Source organism: Manacus candei, unplaced genomic scaffold (assembly GCF_025592945.1).
Source record: "Manacus candei isolate 608988 ecotype Guabito, Panama unplaced genomic scaffold, ASM2559294v1 h1tg000003l, whole genome shotgun sequence".
NCBI lineage: Eukaryota > Metazoa > Chordata > Aves > Passeriformes > Pipridae > Manacus > Manacus candei.
In genome coordinates, this window is record NW_026138051.1 from 17,948,554 (window position 1) to 17,965,840 (window position 17,287).

A 17,287-nucleotide genomic window follows, 5' to 3' on the forward strand; every position below is an offset into this window, starting at 1 on the left:
TTCTGCTCTGCTTGAGTGGCACCCCAGGGAGCTCCTGGGCAGGGCAGGGCAGGGCCCCGCAGTGTCACAGTGGCCTCTTCTTTGCTGCCATGAGGCCCTGCAGTGTCACAAGGGCCCCTTCCTTTATGCCACAAGGCCCTGCAATGTCACAATGGATCCTTGGTGCCATCATGCCCAATGTTACAATGGCCCCCTTGCTCTGTGAGGCCCTGCATCACCCAGGGCAGTTGCCAGGTGTATTGAGTTTGCGTGGCCAGCTTTTGGTAGAGGGGTGGGGTGAGCTTACAGTGAGAAGCTTCTCCCATGTCTGTCAGAGCCAGTTTCAGCAGCTCCAGGACAGACCCGCTGCTGGCCAAGGCCGAGCCCGTCAGAGATGGCAGTGACACCTCGGGGATGAGGGACTTAAGGAGGAAAAAAAAGTTACTGCACAGATGGAATTGGGTCCCGAGAAGAGTGGAGTGTGAATATGGGAGAGGAACAGCCCTGCAGACCCCCAGGGCAGTGCAGAAGGAGAGGCAGGAGGTGCTCCAAGCGCAACACCTGAGGTTCCCCTGCAGCCTGTGGGGCAGCCCATGGTGGGGTAGCTGTGCCCCCGCAGCCCAGGGAGGGCCATGGGGTGCAGAGATCCACCTGCAGCCTGAGGAGGTCCCTGATGGATCAGAGATCCACCTGCAGCCCGGGGAGGAGCCCACAAGGAGCAGGGGGATGCCCGAGAGAGAGCTGTAAACCCATGAGAAGGCTGTGCTGGAGCAGGGGCCTGGCAGGGACCTGCAGACCCATGGAGAGAGAAGCCCACACTGGAGAGGTTTGCTGGTAAGACTCGTCACCCTGTAGGGGATCCATGCTAGTGAAGTTCCTGAAGGACTGACCCCATGGAAAGGGACCCACACTGGAGAAGTTCATGGAGAATTTCTCCTGTGGGAGGGACTCCACCCTGCAGTAGGGGAAGGATTCCAACTCCTCTCCACGAGCAGAGGCAGAAACAACATGTTTTGAACTGACCATGACCCCCCTTCCCAACACCCTGCACTGCAGGGAAGGAGGGAAAGCCTGGGAAGGAGAGAGAAGTGTGGGGAAAATGTTTTTAAGATTTGTTTTACTCGTCATCATCCTGATTGCAATGGGTAACTTATTTCCCCAAGTCAGAGTCTGAATCACCTTGAGTGACCTCTCCCTCATGAACCTTCTGTTGCATTTTCTCTGCCCTGTCCAGCGGTGGAGGGAAGTGATGGTGCAGCTTTGGTGGGCACCTGGCATCCGGCCAGGGTCAAACCCACCACACCAGGGAAATGCCCATGCCCAGAACTGGGTGGAACTGGGCATGGGGCAGCACCCCACATCCCATTCTGCTCACAGAGGCCCCGCCCCGAGCAGCCCCTTCCACCACAGTGGGTCCCTCACGGCCGCTCTTGGCACCTTTTGGGAGCGTGTGGGGATCCCCCCCTGCAGCCTGGACAGCAGAGCAGCGGCACCTCCTCGGAGCTGACACCACCCAGGTGGTGGAATGTTCAGTTCAGGCCCAGGGAGCTCTTTGGCTCCTCCAGGTGTGCCAGGGCTCCTGTGGGATGTAGGTGTCACGAGATGGCTGCTCTGTGGGACAGTGTGGCTCCACCCCTGCCCTTCCCAGCCCTGTCCTCAGAGCCCAAGTGGCATCTGGTGCCAGCTCTTGCCACACCTGTATTCCCTCATCCAGGTAACCTGTGCCTGGGGACCAGCAGTGACACCCTGGGCATAGTGGGGAGGGGATCACCAAACAGGAGAGGCACCATGGATCGTGTGATGTGGGGCCTGGGAAGGATCCCAATGGCAGCAGCTTTCCCTGCAGGCTCTCCAAGCTCGGTGTTGTGGGCAAAGCCAGCTGTGGGGACACAGGGTGTGAGCTGGGGCTGTCCAGCTGCAGGCAGACACGGGCACTGTGCAGTGAGGACCACAGAGCCCCAGACAGGAGCTGGAGCACCTGAGGCATGGGAGGGGCTGAAGCCCTGCCAACTCCCAGCTGGGAATCACTGCAAGGAAAGAGGGAGCTCTGCAGGCTTCTCCAAGGTTGATACAAGGGAAAACTGAGCCCAGTTGGCAGCACAGTCCCCTTTCCTCACCAGCCAGGCAGCGGTGCAGGAAGAAGCAGGTAACTAGAACAATCTGACTTTATTGGTGCAAACACTGGGCTCAGGTGAGTGGAATATTCCCAAGTGCTCCAGGGAAGCTGTCCAAGGTGAAGGGATGCACACAGCCAGCAGCCCCCTCGCTCCTAGTGCCATGTTCCCCTTAGAGAGTTCAGTCTTCGTGGATGTTGAAGAGCTTTGCTACTTCATTGAGGTCCTCGTGCTCCTCCCCGTCTTTGATGATCTGGAGGAAGGAGAAGGCATTAAATCCTGCACATCCTATAAACAGCCAGCGCTGCAGGACTGTCACAGCCGATGCCAGGAACTCCTCAGATCCTCTCTGAAGCACCAGACTGAGACAGCCACAACACAACAGCACTTTCTGCACCCAAATTCACATGGGACTCTTAAACATACCAGCACCTGCCTACAGGAACAGCTGGAAAACCAACCTCCCTGTCCCTGTGGGATTTGTTTCTGGGTTTCCCTTTACAGCTGGGGAGAATAAGTGTCTTCAAAAAGTGATTCAGTTCCGTGAAGGTGAGCCTGGCACTGTCTCAGAGCCAGGATACCTGGCTTGAACCTGCAGCTTTTAGACAAGACGAAGAGGCCAAGGACTCTGCACATTCAGATTTAGGGGAAAGGTTGCTAGGGGAAGGAAGGAAAGAAGGAAAGTATCTCCCTTCCACGGGGATGGGAGAAGCAATAGGTTTCAACTGCATCATAAAGGATTCAGATTAGATATCAAAAACTTCTACCACGAATAGTTCGCTCTGGGAGAGATCACCTGGGGATAGTGTGGGATCACTCCCATAGTTTAAACTACTGAAATTTTCCAGAGGTGTTAAAACCTGACCTCGGCCTGGCTGAGCTGACCTGCAAGGATTGAGACAGACCACGGGGGTGGAGACACACTAAGCACCTCTCAGGGCTGTCCCAGCCCTGACTCTGTGGCTGTTTCTGGGACAATGATGTTTGAGACTGTTTCAGGCACTTGGACATTGGACAAAGCAGCACAAAGATGGGACATTTTACTCATGCTCCATCACCATGATTCCAGCCTCTACTTATTATAGGCCTAGAATTTCAGTGATGCCAAGGCAAGGGTTGGAGCACACACTTGATTCATTTCCGTAAAAATTTTGCACACACATGCAAAAAAGCACAAGGACAGCTCCCCTAATTCACCCAGGACAGGGTGAATTGGATACTGCCCAGCTCTGCGTCAGACAGAGCATCTGCATTTATTTATCCTCACTTTGGATTGGCAGATTGATTTTTCCACAAGGAAATCCCTGCTCTGTCAAGCCCCACTGCCCATCATCCTCGTCCTGCACTGACCTTCCGAGCAATGGGCATCCTGTTGAAGATGTTCCACAACACGATTCCCACCACGACTTTATCCCTGAGGTAGAAAATGACACCTTTGCCGTAATCCTCTCCTTGCTTCGGGACTTGAGGTGTCGGTGAAGAGCTTTGAGAGATGTGAACTTCCGAGGCTTCCGCTTCCGTTTCGCTCTCGGATCGAATTCCAGTCCCTAAGGCAGAGACATGAGGTGTCACACACCCGGGGCAGGACATGTGATGACAAGAACAGACTCAAGAGCTGTGTCCCCCAAAAGTTAAGTTTCATTAACACAAGGATGAAACAATCCCAACTTGGAGCACAACACCCGACAATTCCTGACTTCCACCCCCAAGTGCCTAGGACAGAAAAGTCTGCTTCCTCCAGGTAGTGAATACAAAATAAATGTGCTTGGATCTTCAGTCTCTGTTGTCCCAAACTGATCATTTTATTGCTGTGGAGGAGATCGAGCTTCACTGGGAAAGTCTGCATGTCAGTAGATGAGTTACCTGATAGCTTCTTGGAGGAACGCTGTGGTTTAATCACATTTTAATATCAAACCCAGCCTTTAAAGGTTGGTCTAGAAAGGGAGTAGCAGATTGCTGACTCCTTGTGCTCTCAGACTGACTGTGTGTGCCCACACCAACACCTGCAGGCTCCCCAGCACACATGGCCCTTACCTGACTGCTCTGTCGCACTTTTCGGCGTGTCCTTCGCTGTCGCTTTCGCGAAGACTCCGACTGTTGGCAAACTGCTGTCCACGAGGCCAATGGCTTCGTACCCCACGTTGGGGCCCAGATCACTCCTAGGAATCAAGTGGAAATAAAGTAATTTGTACCACTAGTGAGAGAAATCCAAGGCAGTTCCATCCATCCATCCTTACTGCCAGCCTGGTGTGGGCGATCGCGGACGCAGAGTGACTGACACACGGTGTCTGCTCTGCATACAGAGGTGGAACAAGGAGCCAAGACACAGCAAGTCCAAGGCCAACAGCTTCAGAAAAACCAGTTCCCTGACCAAAATTCTGAAATCCTTCAAGGCTGCTTCCTGGGTGGCAGCTTCTGGCAATGGCTGTTATCCATACCAGGCTTTGGAGCACGGACAATTATTTAGTGCATGTTTCAGAGAGTATTTAAAAACTAAAGAGAAGAACACTTTGTCCTAACACCTCCTTGAACTGGGCACCTGGATCTGAACCGGGGTGCTGTTAGGAGACAAAGCAGCTGTGGTTTGGGACCTGTAAGTACCAGGTGTCTCAAGTGTTCCCCAGGATGCTGAGGGAACAGATGCGTCACAAAACAGTTTGGATCTATGTACATCACGACCCTCCCAGCCAGAATCCTCCAGCACAGACTGGGGTTGCTGCAAGGAACACCAGTAACATGCCAGCTGACCAGAGCAGGCTTCCAGCAGTGATCAGTCAGAGCTCAGGAAGGATCGTAGAGTGGTTTGGGTTGGGAGGGACCTGAGAGCTCATCTCATTCCATGCCCCTGCCATGGGCAGGGACACCTTCCACTAGATCAGATTGCTCCAAGTCCTGTCCAACCTGGCCTGGAACACTTCCAGGGATGGGGCAGCCACAGCTTCTCTGGGCAACCTGTGCCAGGGCCTGCCCACCCTCATAGTATGGAAGGATTTCTTGCACATATCCAACCTAAATTTCCCCTCGGTCAGTCTGAAGACACATTCCACCTTGCCTTGTCACTCCGGTTCCTAACTAAAAAGTCCCTCTCCAGCTTCCTTGCAGCCCCTTCAGATGCTGGAAGGCTGCTATGGGGTCTTGAACATCCTGACAAAGTGCATGAGGAGTTCCTGCCATTTCCCAGCTTTTCAGCAGAGGAGAAGGAAGGCTGGCAAAGCCAGAGTGACACCTGCCAACAAACGGGGCTGCAACTCACAGCCCTCCTTCACCTGCATCTGGTTGTGGCCAAGAGCATCCTGAGGAAAAACACACCTGGGAAATGGATGTTTCTGTGTCCTTGGCTGCACTCCACGATCTCTGAGGTTTTTCCCATCCTCAGTGATTCTCTGGTTCTATGTTTCTTGTTTAAAAGTGAAGTGAGAAATGCTCTGTGCTCACAACCCAGGCAGGACAGACCAAGAGTTCAGGTAAATGACAGCAGGTCATAAATACCTATTTTTGAAGGGATTTCTCTGAGAAAACTAAAACTCTTTTCCCTATATTTAAAATCCTGTTAAACTGCCCTCGAACCAACAGCCTTTGGGATTTTAATTTTTTTTTTGAGAAGTTTGTTCCATTTTGTTTCGCTTTGTTTCAAAAAGAACTTCAGGAAGATACAGCAAAATTGCCCATTTTCTTGATACTTCTCTCTGGAAAACAACCTTTCAGGTACACCTGGATGCAGCAATGCTTTGCCACTAAAGCATCAGTTCAGCAACACAACTGAAACCAACAGATTTTGCTGCTAAATTCCACCTGTAAGTCAGCCTGCTCTGAGGACAGGGCTGCTCTTTATTGCTTCTTGCTCTGCAGAATGGGACTATGACAAACTGGAACCTACAGGAAGGATAAACACTTCGGAGAGGTGAGGGCAGAGCAGCGAATGCTCAAACACCTCCCCCTCCCTGGGCTCTGGGAACACGAAGCTGTACAAGGCGTTTGCTGAGGTGGTTTCACTGCTCTTGGGAAACACACACTTCCCAAGGTGCATCTTGTCCGAGCTCCTGAAACGTGGCCAAACAAGGAACCCCAGAGGAAGAAAGGAACGTTACCAGAACATGGACTGGTGCCAGTAGGGCTTTGCAGCTCCAGTCATGTTTTCTCCAGCCAGTCTCCCGCTCACCACGGCGTGATCGTGGTGCTCCACACGTCTCCGGCCCAGTTTGATGTCGTAGAAACAGGCAGCATCCCCTGCCTTAAAGAGAATCACCCAGTGAGCACCAAACACTGACAGCCACAGCTTCGACTAGTGCCCAAAGAAAGGCTGGGGAGAGAACAAACGGAACAAGGAACTGCCTTTTTCTGACAAGCCCCAAACACCACCACTACCTCGTCCCACTCCCTGGGCTACACAACTCCCAGTTCCTCGGCATTTTTTCACCAATCTTTGGAAAAATAAGGCAGCATGAGGTACGTTTTCCAGAGGAATCAAAAAGTCACGACGCCCACCGAGGGACTCTTACGCAAGCAAGCGATCCAGGCTATCTTTAGGTTACCCCAACTCCTCTTACACAGCATAAATATTCCAAACTCGCCGTGGTTACCACGGCAACGAGGCGGCTGCGATGCCTGACCAGGCTCTGGGCCTGCGCTACAACTGCTCTCCTTACTCCTTACTCGCTCTTTCTCACCTCGCCCCAGTGCACCAGCCCCACAACTTCGTGTGTCCCGAGCTGCTGCATCAGCACAGCCAGAAAGCTGTGCCCACACTCACCACCCAGATGTTGGAGCGTGCCTGCAGCTCCGCGTTCACCCGGAACCCCCCGAAGTCCGAGTCCACCTCCAGCCCCGCTGACTTGGCCAATTCCACGTTAGGCTCCAGCCCTACTGCAGCCACAATGTGATCTGTCTCCACCTGTTTGGGAATTCGTAGTTAGGATCTTCATTCCCTCCACGCCCCTCCAAGCTTTACCCTCTCCCTGCTTTTCCATTCACCTTCCGGCCATCCTTCAGCTGAATCACCAGCCGGTTGCCAGAGACAGAGACAGACTTGACCACAGCATTGGGCAGGACGTTGACCCCCTCTGGAAACAAGCACAGGACACCTCAGTGTCTGCCCAGGGCTGGGCAGATCCCACCTGGAGCAGGTGGTTGGTGCAGACAGATTCCAGGCGAGGAACCAAGACAGAGACCTCCTAAGCTGTGCCAGTACAGCTTGGAAGGAAGCACGAGGAGAAATCCAGATAGAAAGTCTGAGAGAGCTGCCTGAATGCCAATCCAAAGTACATGTTGTATGTGATAACAAGGTCACATCCAAAAGGATTCCCCAAAACAGGTGTTCAGGAACTAAGGACACTCGATTACCTATTGCTGTGCCTCAGCCAGACCCAGAGGTCCAACAAGGCAGCTTTCAAAAAGGAAAGTAACTCAGACCTGTGGGTTATCAGGCCCTGCAATCCACACTCAGATGATATTCCTCCTCCCTCTATTCCGCTCCACTTCCCAATGCACAGGAATATTCTGCACTTAACGCAGCAAATGGAAAAAGGTGTCTTGGATCTTACTGGCTTTAGCAGCTAAACACTACAGCTCCTGGCCTGACCCAGGTGTGTGCATGGGCATAGGGACCATTCCAGGGAGCAACAGCCACAGGGAAAGCCTCACTGGCATCAGCAAGCCTGTTGGCTCAGCTTTCCCAGAGGAACTGCCAAGAAGCCAGGGATTCATGGCAGCTCTGTGCTGCCTGAGCTGCCTGAACTGCAACTTCCTCTGCACTGCACCTGGGCCACCTTGCAGAGCCCAGGGACAGAACAGAGCTGGATGTCACCAGCAAGAGCTGCACAGCAGCCATCAGCCCACCCCCCTGCTCTGCAGCTTCACCTCTCCTGACTTTCTCTGTGGTCCAGTTGCTCAGGTATTCAGGCAGGACTTTGCCCATATTGCCGTTCTCTGGAAACAGCTGGATCACCTCCAGGCCTCGGGTTCGTGCTGGAAGGGAAGCACAGAGCAGTGGGATAGAGAGCAGCAGCACGGATGTCAGGACACACATGCCTGACTTTACACAAGGAGCTTGACAGAAGTTTCCAAATCTGAGAGTTCTGGCTCCCAGACTTTCTCTGGGAGTCACAAAGTGACTGTTTCACATGCATACCTGCAAACTCTAGATAACAGCCTTTTAGGTAAAATGCTTGGTATTTTGGAGAAAACATAGAAAAATTACCAAAAAGTCACTCCTCACACAGTGGCAGAATCCAGCTGTTCACTACCACAGAATCATGGAGTGCTTTGGGTTGGAAGGGATCTTAAAGATCATCCAGTTCCAACCCCGAAATCCTAGTCTGAAGGTGGCTTTGAGCACAGAGGACAAATGTGATTTTTTAGAGGGTGGAGTAATTTTGCAGCATGCACTGGCCTGCAGAGCTCCCACCTCTGTGGTCAGGGGCTGCTGGGCAGTTAATGAGGGAGAAACTGGGAAAATCTTGGCCTTGCAGCCAACAAAACACATGTGATTTCAGTTTCCTCCAGGCAAACACAAAGTCTGTGCAAAAACTGAGCAGTTGGGAGTGAAAAGAAGTTTCTAACATCAGACTGCTTCCACTCAGTGTCTGTCACAGCTGAGGATACACACTCACCTCTCCTTCCCAGAGCACAGGCCAGCTCACTGCCAAGGAAACCACCACCAATAATTGTGATGGACCTGACTTCTCTTGAAATCTTCTCCAGGTTTCGGAAGTCCTCGATCTGAAAGAATATTTACCCCCATTTCAAATCCTCTCTAACAGGAATGGCAGCAGAAGGCATTTGTCTCCAATTTCTCCCTCTGAAATAAGAATGACTCTCTCCCCAGCTTAGAAAAGGAGATGTGTTGCTCCTTCCTCCTGTTTGCCTGTTGCACAGAAAAACCTCCCTGGATTCCTTATGTCTGTGCAAGCTTTTACCTGACCAGGAAATCTCAAATTCCTGCATTTCCCCTGAATTTCGAGGGCAATTACAGTAAAACTTCTAAACTTAAATGTCCTGCAGCACAACCAGTATAAAAAGGATGCAACAGCTCACATCATCCATCCTTCCTTTCCAGTTAAGCAGACCACACCTCAGGGGGAGTGCAGCACAGAACAGAAGATTCTCATAAGCCTTCTTATTCCTGATCAATTCCCTGAACTAGACTAAGGAGAAGGTTACATTTTCAAGAAAAGTGGAGTTTTCTAACAAAAAGCAACTCTACAGCAGACCTTAGAAGATCACTGACCATCTTCCAAGGCTTTTATTCACTTTGGAAGGTGCAGCAAAGTCATATAAGAGGGAAACTTGAAAAAAAAAACAAACTAAAATCCCATAATCCCATGTATTATGACAGCTCTCAGGCCTGAGGCCAGCAGGTGACTGGTTGAGCAGACTCTACCCTGGTTTCCTGCCCGGGAAAAGGAATGAACCACCAATGCACTCCTGGGCACCAGCTGAGAGAAGCAGTGCCAAGGCAAGGCTGTCCTGGCCAGAGCAGAAGAATTTAAAAGCTGAAAGCAGTGGTAGTGGCTCTGATTTATTCAGTCTTGCCCCAGGACTGGCAGCACCTGGAGATTACCTTTCGGAACAGCGTCAGCCTTTTCTGTACGTCCTTTCCTGCTCTTTCGATGGCGGGCAGGTTCCTTGGGGTTCCCCCTGGGGACAAGGAGGGAGAGAAGAGAGACCAGTGACACCAGGGCCATGGCACTGGCTATCCAGACAGTGCAAAGCTGCCTTGGATCCCGACTGTGCTTTCCAAACTGCTGCAGTATGCTCCATCCCTGCTGCTGACCTGTGTGAGCAGCGGGTGACCCCACACCCACGCCCTGCCCCACTGCCTGGAGACAGCCAGTGCCACCTGAACTGCTCTAGAAATGCTGGAGCCAAGGCTGGAGCAATGCTCTGCCCAAGCAAGAGCTGCTGGCTCTGCTTGCTGCTGCCACACAGGCAGGATTTGAAGAGGTTGGTCTGTACAGGAGCTCCTTCCGGGGAAGTCACATTTTCCTCCTTCCTACCCTTCACAGGCCAAAACTTTGGAAATCCCAGAAAAGCTGGATGATGAAAGGCAGCTGCAAAAGCCAACAGCATAGCTGGCTGCATGACTGTCCTCTGTGTGACTGCTCTCCCAAGGGTTTGCACTTACTGAAGAAACTTGTCAGATAGAACCACAGAGTCATGGAATGGTTTGGGTTGGGAGGGACCTTAAAGCCCATCCAGTTCCACCCCCTGCCATGGGCAGGGACACCTTCCACTAGACCAGGTTGCTCCAAGTCCTGTCCAACCTGGCCTTGAACACTTCCAGGGATGGAACAGCCACAGCTTCTCTGGGCAACCTGTGCCAGGGCCTCACCATCCTCACAGGGAAGGATTTCTCCCAATATCCCACCTAACCCTGCCCTCTGGCAGTGGGAAGCCATTCCTCCTTGTCCTGTCGCTCCAGGCCCTTGTCCAAAGTTCCTTTCCAGCTCTCTTGGAGCCCCTTTAGGCACTGGAAGAGTCTTTAAGGTCTCTCCAGAGCCTCCTCTTCTTCAGCTCTCCCAGCCTGTCTCTACAAGAGAGGTGCTCTAGAGAATTTATCTCTAGCTAAATGCCACCGTAATAAAAAGCCTGGCACAAGACAAGGAACAAGAGAGAAAAACCTCAAAGTCTTACCCGTGGCAATGAGACATTTGTCGTAGGTTATCTGGGTCCCATCACTGAGCTTCACTGTGTTCCCTCTAACATCCATATGTACAACCTGCAGGATTAACCAAGCCAAGCTCAAGCTGCTGTGTGCTGTGGCTGTTTGAGTTAAACTGCATGCACTGCTGATCAGAGATGCAAACTTGGAATTAACATCTTCCCACCTTTAAGTTTAGGGGCAGGGGGGTAGGAGGTGGGAAGGGAGACGACTGGAAGTGGGAATTAAGACAACTTCTAAGGGAGTCATCAGAGCTCAGACTGATCTTCCCAGGGTCTGAGTCTGAAATGGGCTCAGACACAGCACAGCTCAGCAGGAAGAGGAGTCACTGACATCCTATCATAGCAACATACAAAAAACTGAGGACATGAGTATAGCAGAAGGCTCACCTTAAATTTCTCCACCTTCCTGCTGCTTCTGCACATTGCTCCTGGCCACCTTATCACCCACTACGTGGATCACTGTGCTCTCCTCACCTCACCCTCCGGCCAACACAGCCCAGTTCCTCTTTGTCACACCTTGTCTCTAAGCTCTACATATTCTTGTCCCATGCCCAGACTCCAGACATATCCTTCTCTCTTCTTCATCATCTTCCCTCAGCTCACTGCTATTCCTCTTGGCTTCTCCTGTTTTCAAACTTAAGACTAACATAACCTCTGCTCCATCACACTTTTCCCAGACTTGTACACATCCCCCTTCCCAGCCAACGCTCCCTGCACCTCCAGGGGTTCAGTACCAGCCTTAGAGCCCAGGCTCTGCTTGGGAAAAGCTGTAGGAACAACAACCAGTGCCATACTCACCTTCTTGCCACACAGAACTGCCACCCCACCATTTTCCACAGAGGGCAGGTCCTGGACAGGCACGTAGAATGACGGTGGCTGGAAATAGATACTGAGAAAAGCTCCATTACCAAATGGGTTCCACTTGCTCTGGGATACCAGAGATCCAGCTATTCAGCAATTCCAATGAGACAAAGACAACTCTGGGCATCCATAACAAGCTCCAGAACTTTTATTTATCTATTCTTAAGAATCAGGGTCTTCACACTGTTGAAGTTCAAGGGTTTTGGATCACAGAATCATAGAATTGGTCAGGTTGGAAAAGACCTTTAAGATCATCAAGTCCAACCATCAAGTAAGGGTTAATCACAGATGTTACAAGGATCAGACGTGATCCAGTGTCCCTGGAGCTCTGTTCTAACCCATGGAGCTTCACCTTTATTAACTTATTTCACAGGATTCCCATGGTGGGACATGTCTAAGGGAATCATAGCAAGGTTCAAGAGCTATCACGTACAGAGCAGACTCAGGTGGGAAGCAGAGCTCCTCAAGCCCTGCCAGCACCAACACACCTACAGTGGCTTGTGGTTCTCTCCCAAGAACTCTTTGATCATTGCCACCCTGTCACTAAACACTCCCCTTCAGCCTTGTCACCTGCAGTGCCACATACCTCCTCTCCTTGCCATTCCACTGCTTGAACCGCAAAGTCTCTGTCACATTGGGATCATCGGAAAACCACAGTTCTTTGGAAAGAGGTGGACGCATGTAGGGCAGGGCAGGATCTTCAGACACAATCAGCACCTGTAATTGGTCAGGAAACACATCAGCTGGAGCAGTGGCAGGCAAATGGCAACACACACAGAGGCTCTGGAGCGAGCACAGCATTCAGCAGCCACAGGCCTGCTCTGGAGCAGGACAGCTCTTACCCGGGCTCCGGGGTCACGGGCACGGATGGATCTGGCAGCAGCAAAAGCAGCAGTTCCTCCACCGATGAGCAGGAAAGGGACGTGGGATGGGACCTTGACATCAGTGCCTGGAGATGCAGGTGACAGAGGGGACACCTTACTGCAAACACTCAGAGAAACTGGGTCTCGCCAGGGGCCTTCCACATCCTGACTTCCTTTGGCTAATTGTCCTCCAAATACCTTCCACCCCCGTACCCTTCCCAAGAACCACGTTGATGCTTCCCCCAAAGCTGGCTCCCTGCAGAAACCAGCCAGATTTCAGCAAATTGGTTTTTCTAAGCAAGACCAAAAACTCTGCACTGGCCAACCAGGGAACAGCTGATAAGAAAGGGAAGTTCCCAAAAAGGCTGAGGCACGTATTTCTGTAATTGTATTAAAGGAGACCACTTTTGAGTTCCTAGCACGGGCAGGTCCTCTTCCTCTGCTATCCAGGGAAAGAGGCCCCTTGGAATCACAATGTCCTTGTCAGACTGCACAAAGGTAAAAGCCAAAAGCAGGGCTCACTCTTTTCTCTTTTTATCACAGAAGGAATAACCAGCAGAAATCAGCCCGAGGAGACACCCTGCTTCACCCTCAGGATTGTCTGTAAAACAGTCTGGTTCTGGGTCATGGAGAGCCAGCACCATCTTCTGTGCTGGGCAGTCCCAGGCTGAGAACAGAGCCGACCCCAGAACCAGCAGGCTGGTACCCACCGGCTGCAGAGGATTCCTCGTCTTGGGGTCGCGTAATCGACGAGACCCGGCTGGTGAATCGCTCCTTGTTGTCCTTCAGTGTTTTGTACACCTGGAGACAGACAGGAGATACTGACCTTGTACACCTTACAGAACCAAGGCACCATCCTGCTCCTACCCCCTGACAGGTTTTTGTCCATCCCGCGTGCTGGAAAAGCCATCTGCTTTTAGTTAAAACACACAGACTAAAATACACCTCACTGGACAAGGAGCCCATTGAGACTGTGCTCAGAAAATTACCTGCTTTGCCCCTGGTCTGGTGAGCCTTGGATGCCTGGCTGCTTCCCAGAAGCAATGAACCTTCCTGTAGGTGTTTGGCTGCAAACCTGTTCCAAGAGGAACCAGCTCCAGCGCAGGAAATGCAGCCAAACCAACCCCGAGGCCACGTGCAAGCTGGGCCACGACACAGGGCTGCAAAATGGAAGACGAGTCCAAAGAAAAAGCATCTCCCAGGTTCCCAAGCGCAGAGCAGCCGGGCAGAGCCAACAACCTGAGTGGCTTTCTCTAGGCCAGGTGTTAGAGGCATGGTGGTGGCACTGGTGACACCCCTGATCTCAGCAGTGCCTTCAGCCACGGGAGCAGGGCTGCTCCAGGTAACAGCCTTTGGACACGGAATCTCTTCCAGCTGAATGCTCACCTGTTTATTTGACTGTGAAAATTCTGGATACAGCAGGTACAATTTAGTGGTACAGACAAAGAGGGAACATCTCTTACGTCATGTTAACCTCCAACAAGAACTGGTAATGGAGAGGAGCTGGACACTGGGAGTGCTGGGAGCAGGTGAGAGTCCAGTGTTTGCCCCCATGGCTAACAAATTAGAGGGAAGCAAACCTTCTTTTTAAGGCAAAACCCAGCCTTGCTAATAATCTCTAGCACTTGTACAACATCAAATTTCATTTGCCAACTCCCAGAAGTTGGTGTTTTATAGCAAATAGTCTCAAATAAAAATGGAGGAATTTAATGCCAGGCACAAAAAAAGATCATGGGCAGACAAAAGCCTGTCCAGGGAACTGGAGTAATTTCAAAAATTTCAGAAACAAGAATTTGTCAGTGTTGAACAGAATTCAAGAGAATGGTATTTTTAAAGCCTTTTGCTTAAAGACAGAAAAGCCAAGGTTAACAAACCACCTCTGTCTTTGCAAGCAGAACCAGGAAAGTTTTCAGCGAGTCCAAAGGGCAGCATACTGCAAATTAAACCTATCTCTTAGGAAAAACCACAAGCAAAACATCAGATGAGGCCTTCAGGACAAATATTTCCAACAGGACAATGTCAACTTCTTTCTAGTCAGAAACACAACTGTACTTTGCCAGATCATGGGGTGACATTTCAGTGCTCTTCCCCAAAGAAATCATAACATTGGACAAATTTTCTTACCATCAGCACACTTATATTTAGTTATTATTTCCTTTTCAGCATGCTGACATTACTGATACCACGACAGGTGCATTAATTAATGAACTAGTGCCTTTCTGATGGTTACAAATCAAAGATGGCCAGTTTGGTTTAGATTTACTTAAAAGTGGAAAGGTTAATTCTAAGGCAGATTTCTCCACTGAGAACTGCACTGCCTGAGAATATAAAATTTATAACCTTAAATTATTTGGCAGTGCCCCCTTGAAAATTAATGCCTGAGGCCGTGGAGCACAAAGAGGGTTTGAAGTGAAGGGTAACTTAGTGGGAGGTACAGACAGGTGCCCTCCCTCCACCCTCCTACCCCATAAACACGTTTTTTGAAGCATCTTACATAAGCTCCTGTCCCAGTGACTGTTCCTCCCACTATTAAGTATAACAAGAGGTTGCTGCCAGCTTTGCCAGGAACACCTGAAGACATCAGGGATCTAGAAGGGCATCTTAGTGGATGGCAGTGCAAAACTGCAGGTGAAGACAGGCAATGGAAGAGAAGAAGGAAAGAGCTGTATATTAGGAAAGATTCTTGATTAAACAGGCCCTAGGAAAAGCAGAGTGGGCTTTGTAATTTCAGCTACCTTGGCTGCCAAAGAAAAAAGGGCAGAAAGGCACAGGAAAGAATTAAATTTAAAGGCAATAGGAAAATCTTTTCCTCCATGCACTGTCTTAAATTTTTTTTTCCCCCTTTCCCAGGACTTTCTTTAGGAGAAAATCAGGATTTGGAACTTTTAATGAATATGATCCTCTAAGAGAAAGAAGTTGGAAACACAGATTTGTTTGATGTAGACTTGGGATCCATCCACTCCCAGGCAATGCTGCTACTCTTCAGCTCTCTGGGAGTGTCATTTACTAAGTCGGGCCGAAAACCCTTATTCTTTTCATGTAGGACATAAATGCTCACAAATTGGGAGTTGATTTGGTATCCTTAAAGAAGTTAAACAAATGTTCTGAACTGAGATTTGGCAAGGAAAGGTTTGCTTTGGTATCAAATCCCACACATGACAACAGACAGAGCTGTGTTTGGTCATAAAAGAAGAAACCCAAGAGTGCCTTTAAGGTTAAAAAAACCCTAACAGGTAACTGAAATTACAGTTAAAAACCAAGTAATCACAAGAAGTTAATTTCCAGTTAGCTCCCCTTAAAGTTTTCTGAAGGAGGAAGCAGAGACAAAGCTACAGAGATCAAAAGCTGAGTAAAGAGAGCTGGAATACAGAAAACGCTCGACAGGAGAGATGGATTGTGGCTTCTTCCCAAGGAACCACCTTTCTACTTACATAGGCACCTGCTCCTAAGGTGGTCAAGCCCACAATAAAGGCAAAAAACTTATTACTGCCTTTTTCCCCGGGCACGCCTGTCTGCACTTGTCTGCTCAGCTGCAGGTCTGGGGGCACATTCCAGCGCTTCAACAAGGTGCCTAAGGGACACAATTTATCGGAGAAAACAACACAAAAACACTGTCAACACAAAGGTCCGCCCAGAAATTTAGAGACTTAAGTAATTTCTGAAACCAAACAAGTTCCTTGTTTGGAAAATGTGGCACCACATCTGAGCGACCGCAGGGAATTTATCCCGTGCCACAACAACGTGCTCCAGGCAGCCGTGGATATGAAAACATCTGCAGGATCAAGGAGTAACTGAGCTAATTAATAGCAGGAGCATCTCCAGGCAGCTGAAAAGGCTGCCTGCAGCTGGAGCCTGCGGCCACACAGGCCTGGGAGAGCACAGAGACGTGCGCTGGTGGTTCCCACACCTTCTCCAGGCCTCTCCTGTCCGAGGATGCACCTGGCTCCAGGTAACCTCGCCGGGGTGAGCAGCAGGGATGGCCACAGCGGCACGAACCCCCCTCCCTGCCCGCACGGCTCATTCCACCGGGGTCACCCACCAGCAGGACACGGCCGGCACAAAGCACATCCCCCGTGGAACTGAGCAGGTCCAGGCGCAGGCACCTCCCGGCACACAAGGAGCACACCCGGCCGAGCAGCTACGCGGCGTTTTGTTCCACTACGGCCTGATCACTCCATGGAGTTGATTCCCCCCTGGAGCGACGGCGGGGACGGCTCCGAGCCCTGCTCACGGCCCGGCCGATGCTCCCAAGGGAGGTCTGGGGTCTGTCCCTCCCCACCTCCCCCGGCGGACACCCGAACCCGCCTCAGCTCTGCCCAAACGCGCTTATTTGTAACAAAAACCGCGGCCACACCGAAGCCACCCGAATGGCGACCGCGCAGCTGCAGGTCACTCGCGGTGTCCCAAGCACGGTTTTCCCTCCCGCTCCCGGGGCATCCCGCTGGATCCGGGCAGGGCCGCACCCGCGCCCTCCCGGCCCGGTGCCCTCCGGTGCCACTCCCGGGGCCGCAGGGGAGGGACGGCGCGTCCCGACCCGCGCGCGGGATGAACCGGCGGCAGCGGAGGGGATCGCGCCCGCCGCCCCCCCCCGTGCCCGTGCCCGTGCCCGTCCCCCCCCGGTGCCGACACTGACCCGCCTGTGCGCGCCCTCGCGGCGGCGGGGGGCGCAGGGCGCGCGCCAGGGCCCCGCGGCAGCGGAACATGTCGCCTCTCGGTGTCGCCTCTCGGTCGCGGCCCCGCCGGCCCGGCCCCGGCCCGGCCCCGCCGCGCACGCGCCGCCTCCCGCCACCGCCTCCTGCCGCCGCTTCC

General features: G+C 51.7%; 1 protein-coding gene across 2 annotated transcripts; it reads right to left on the bottom strand.

The window, feature by feature from the left end:
* Positions 1-2,130: 2,130 nt before the first annotated feature.
* On the bottom strand, positions 2,131-17,227 carry AIFM1 (apoptosis inducing factor mitochondria associated 1). Of its 2 annotated transcripts, none has more exons than XM_051791036.1 (16): positions 17,112-17,227; positions 14,973-15,100; positions 13,189-13,279; positions 12,458-12,564; positions 12,202-12,332; positions 11,553-11,643; positions 10,725-10,809; positions 9,652-9,728; positions 8,702-8,810; positions 7,950-8,057; positions 7,065-7,153; positions 6,844-6,984; positions 6,182-6,324; positions 4,128-4,252; positions 3,444-3,640; positions 2,131-2,346 (listed from the first exon to the last, which is right to left on the bottom strand). In XM_051791036.1, exons 1-16 carry the CDS (start codon positions 17,179-17,181, stop codon positions 2,275-2,277), a joined length of 1,764 nt encoding a protein of 587 aa, XP_051646996.1. In that variant the 5' UTR covers positions 17,182-17,227; the 3' UTR covers positions 2,131-2,274. The 2 variants fall into 2 exon arrangements, with proteins under 2 accessions (XP_051646996.1, XP_051647007.1); XM_051791047.1 differs by lacking the exon at positions 14,973-15,100 and adding an exon at positions 15,910-16,049 and having other exon boundaries at positions 17,112-17,226.
* Positions 17,228-17,287: the final 60 nt, after the last annotated feature.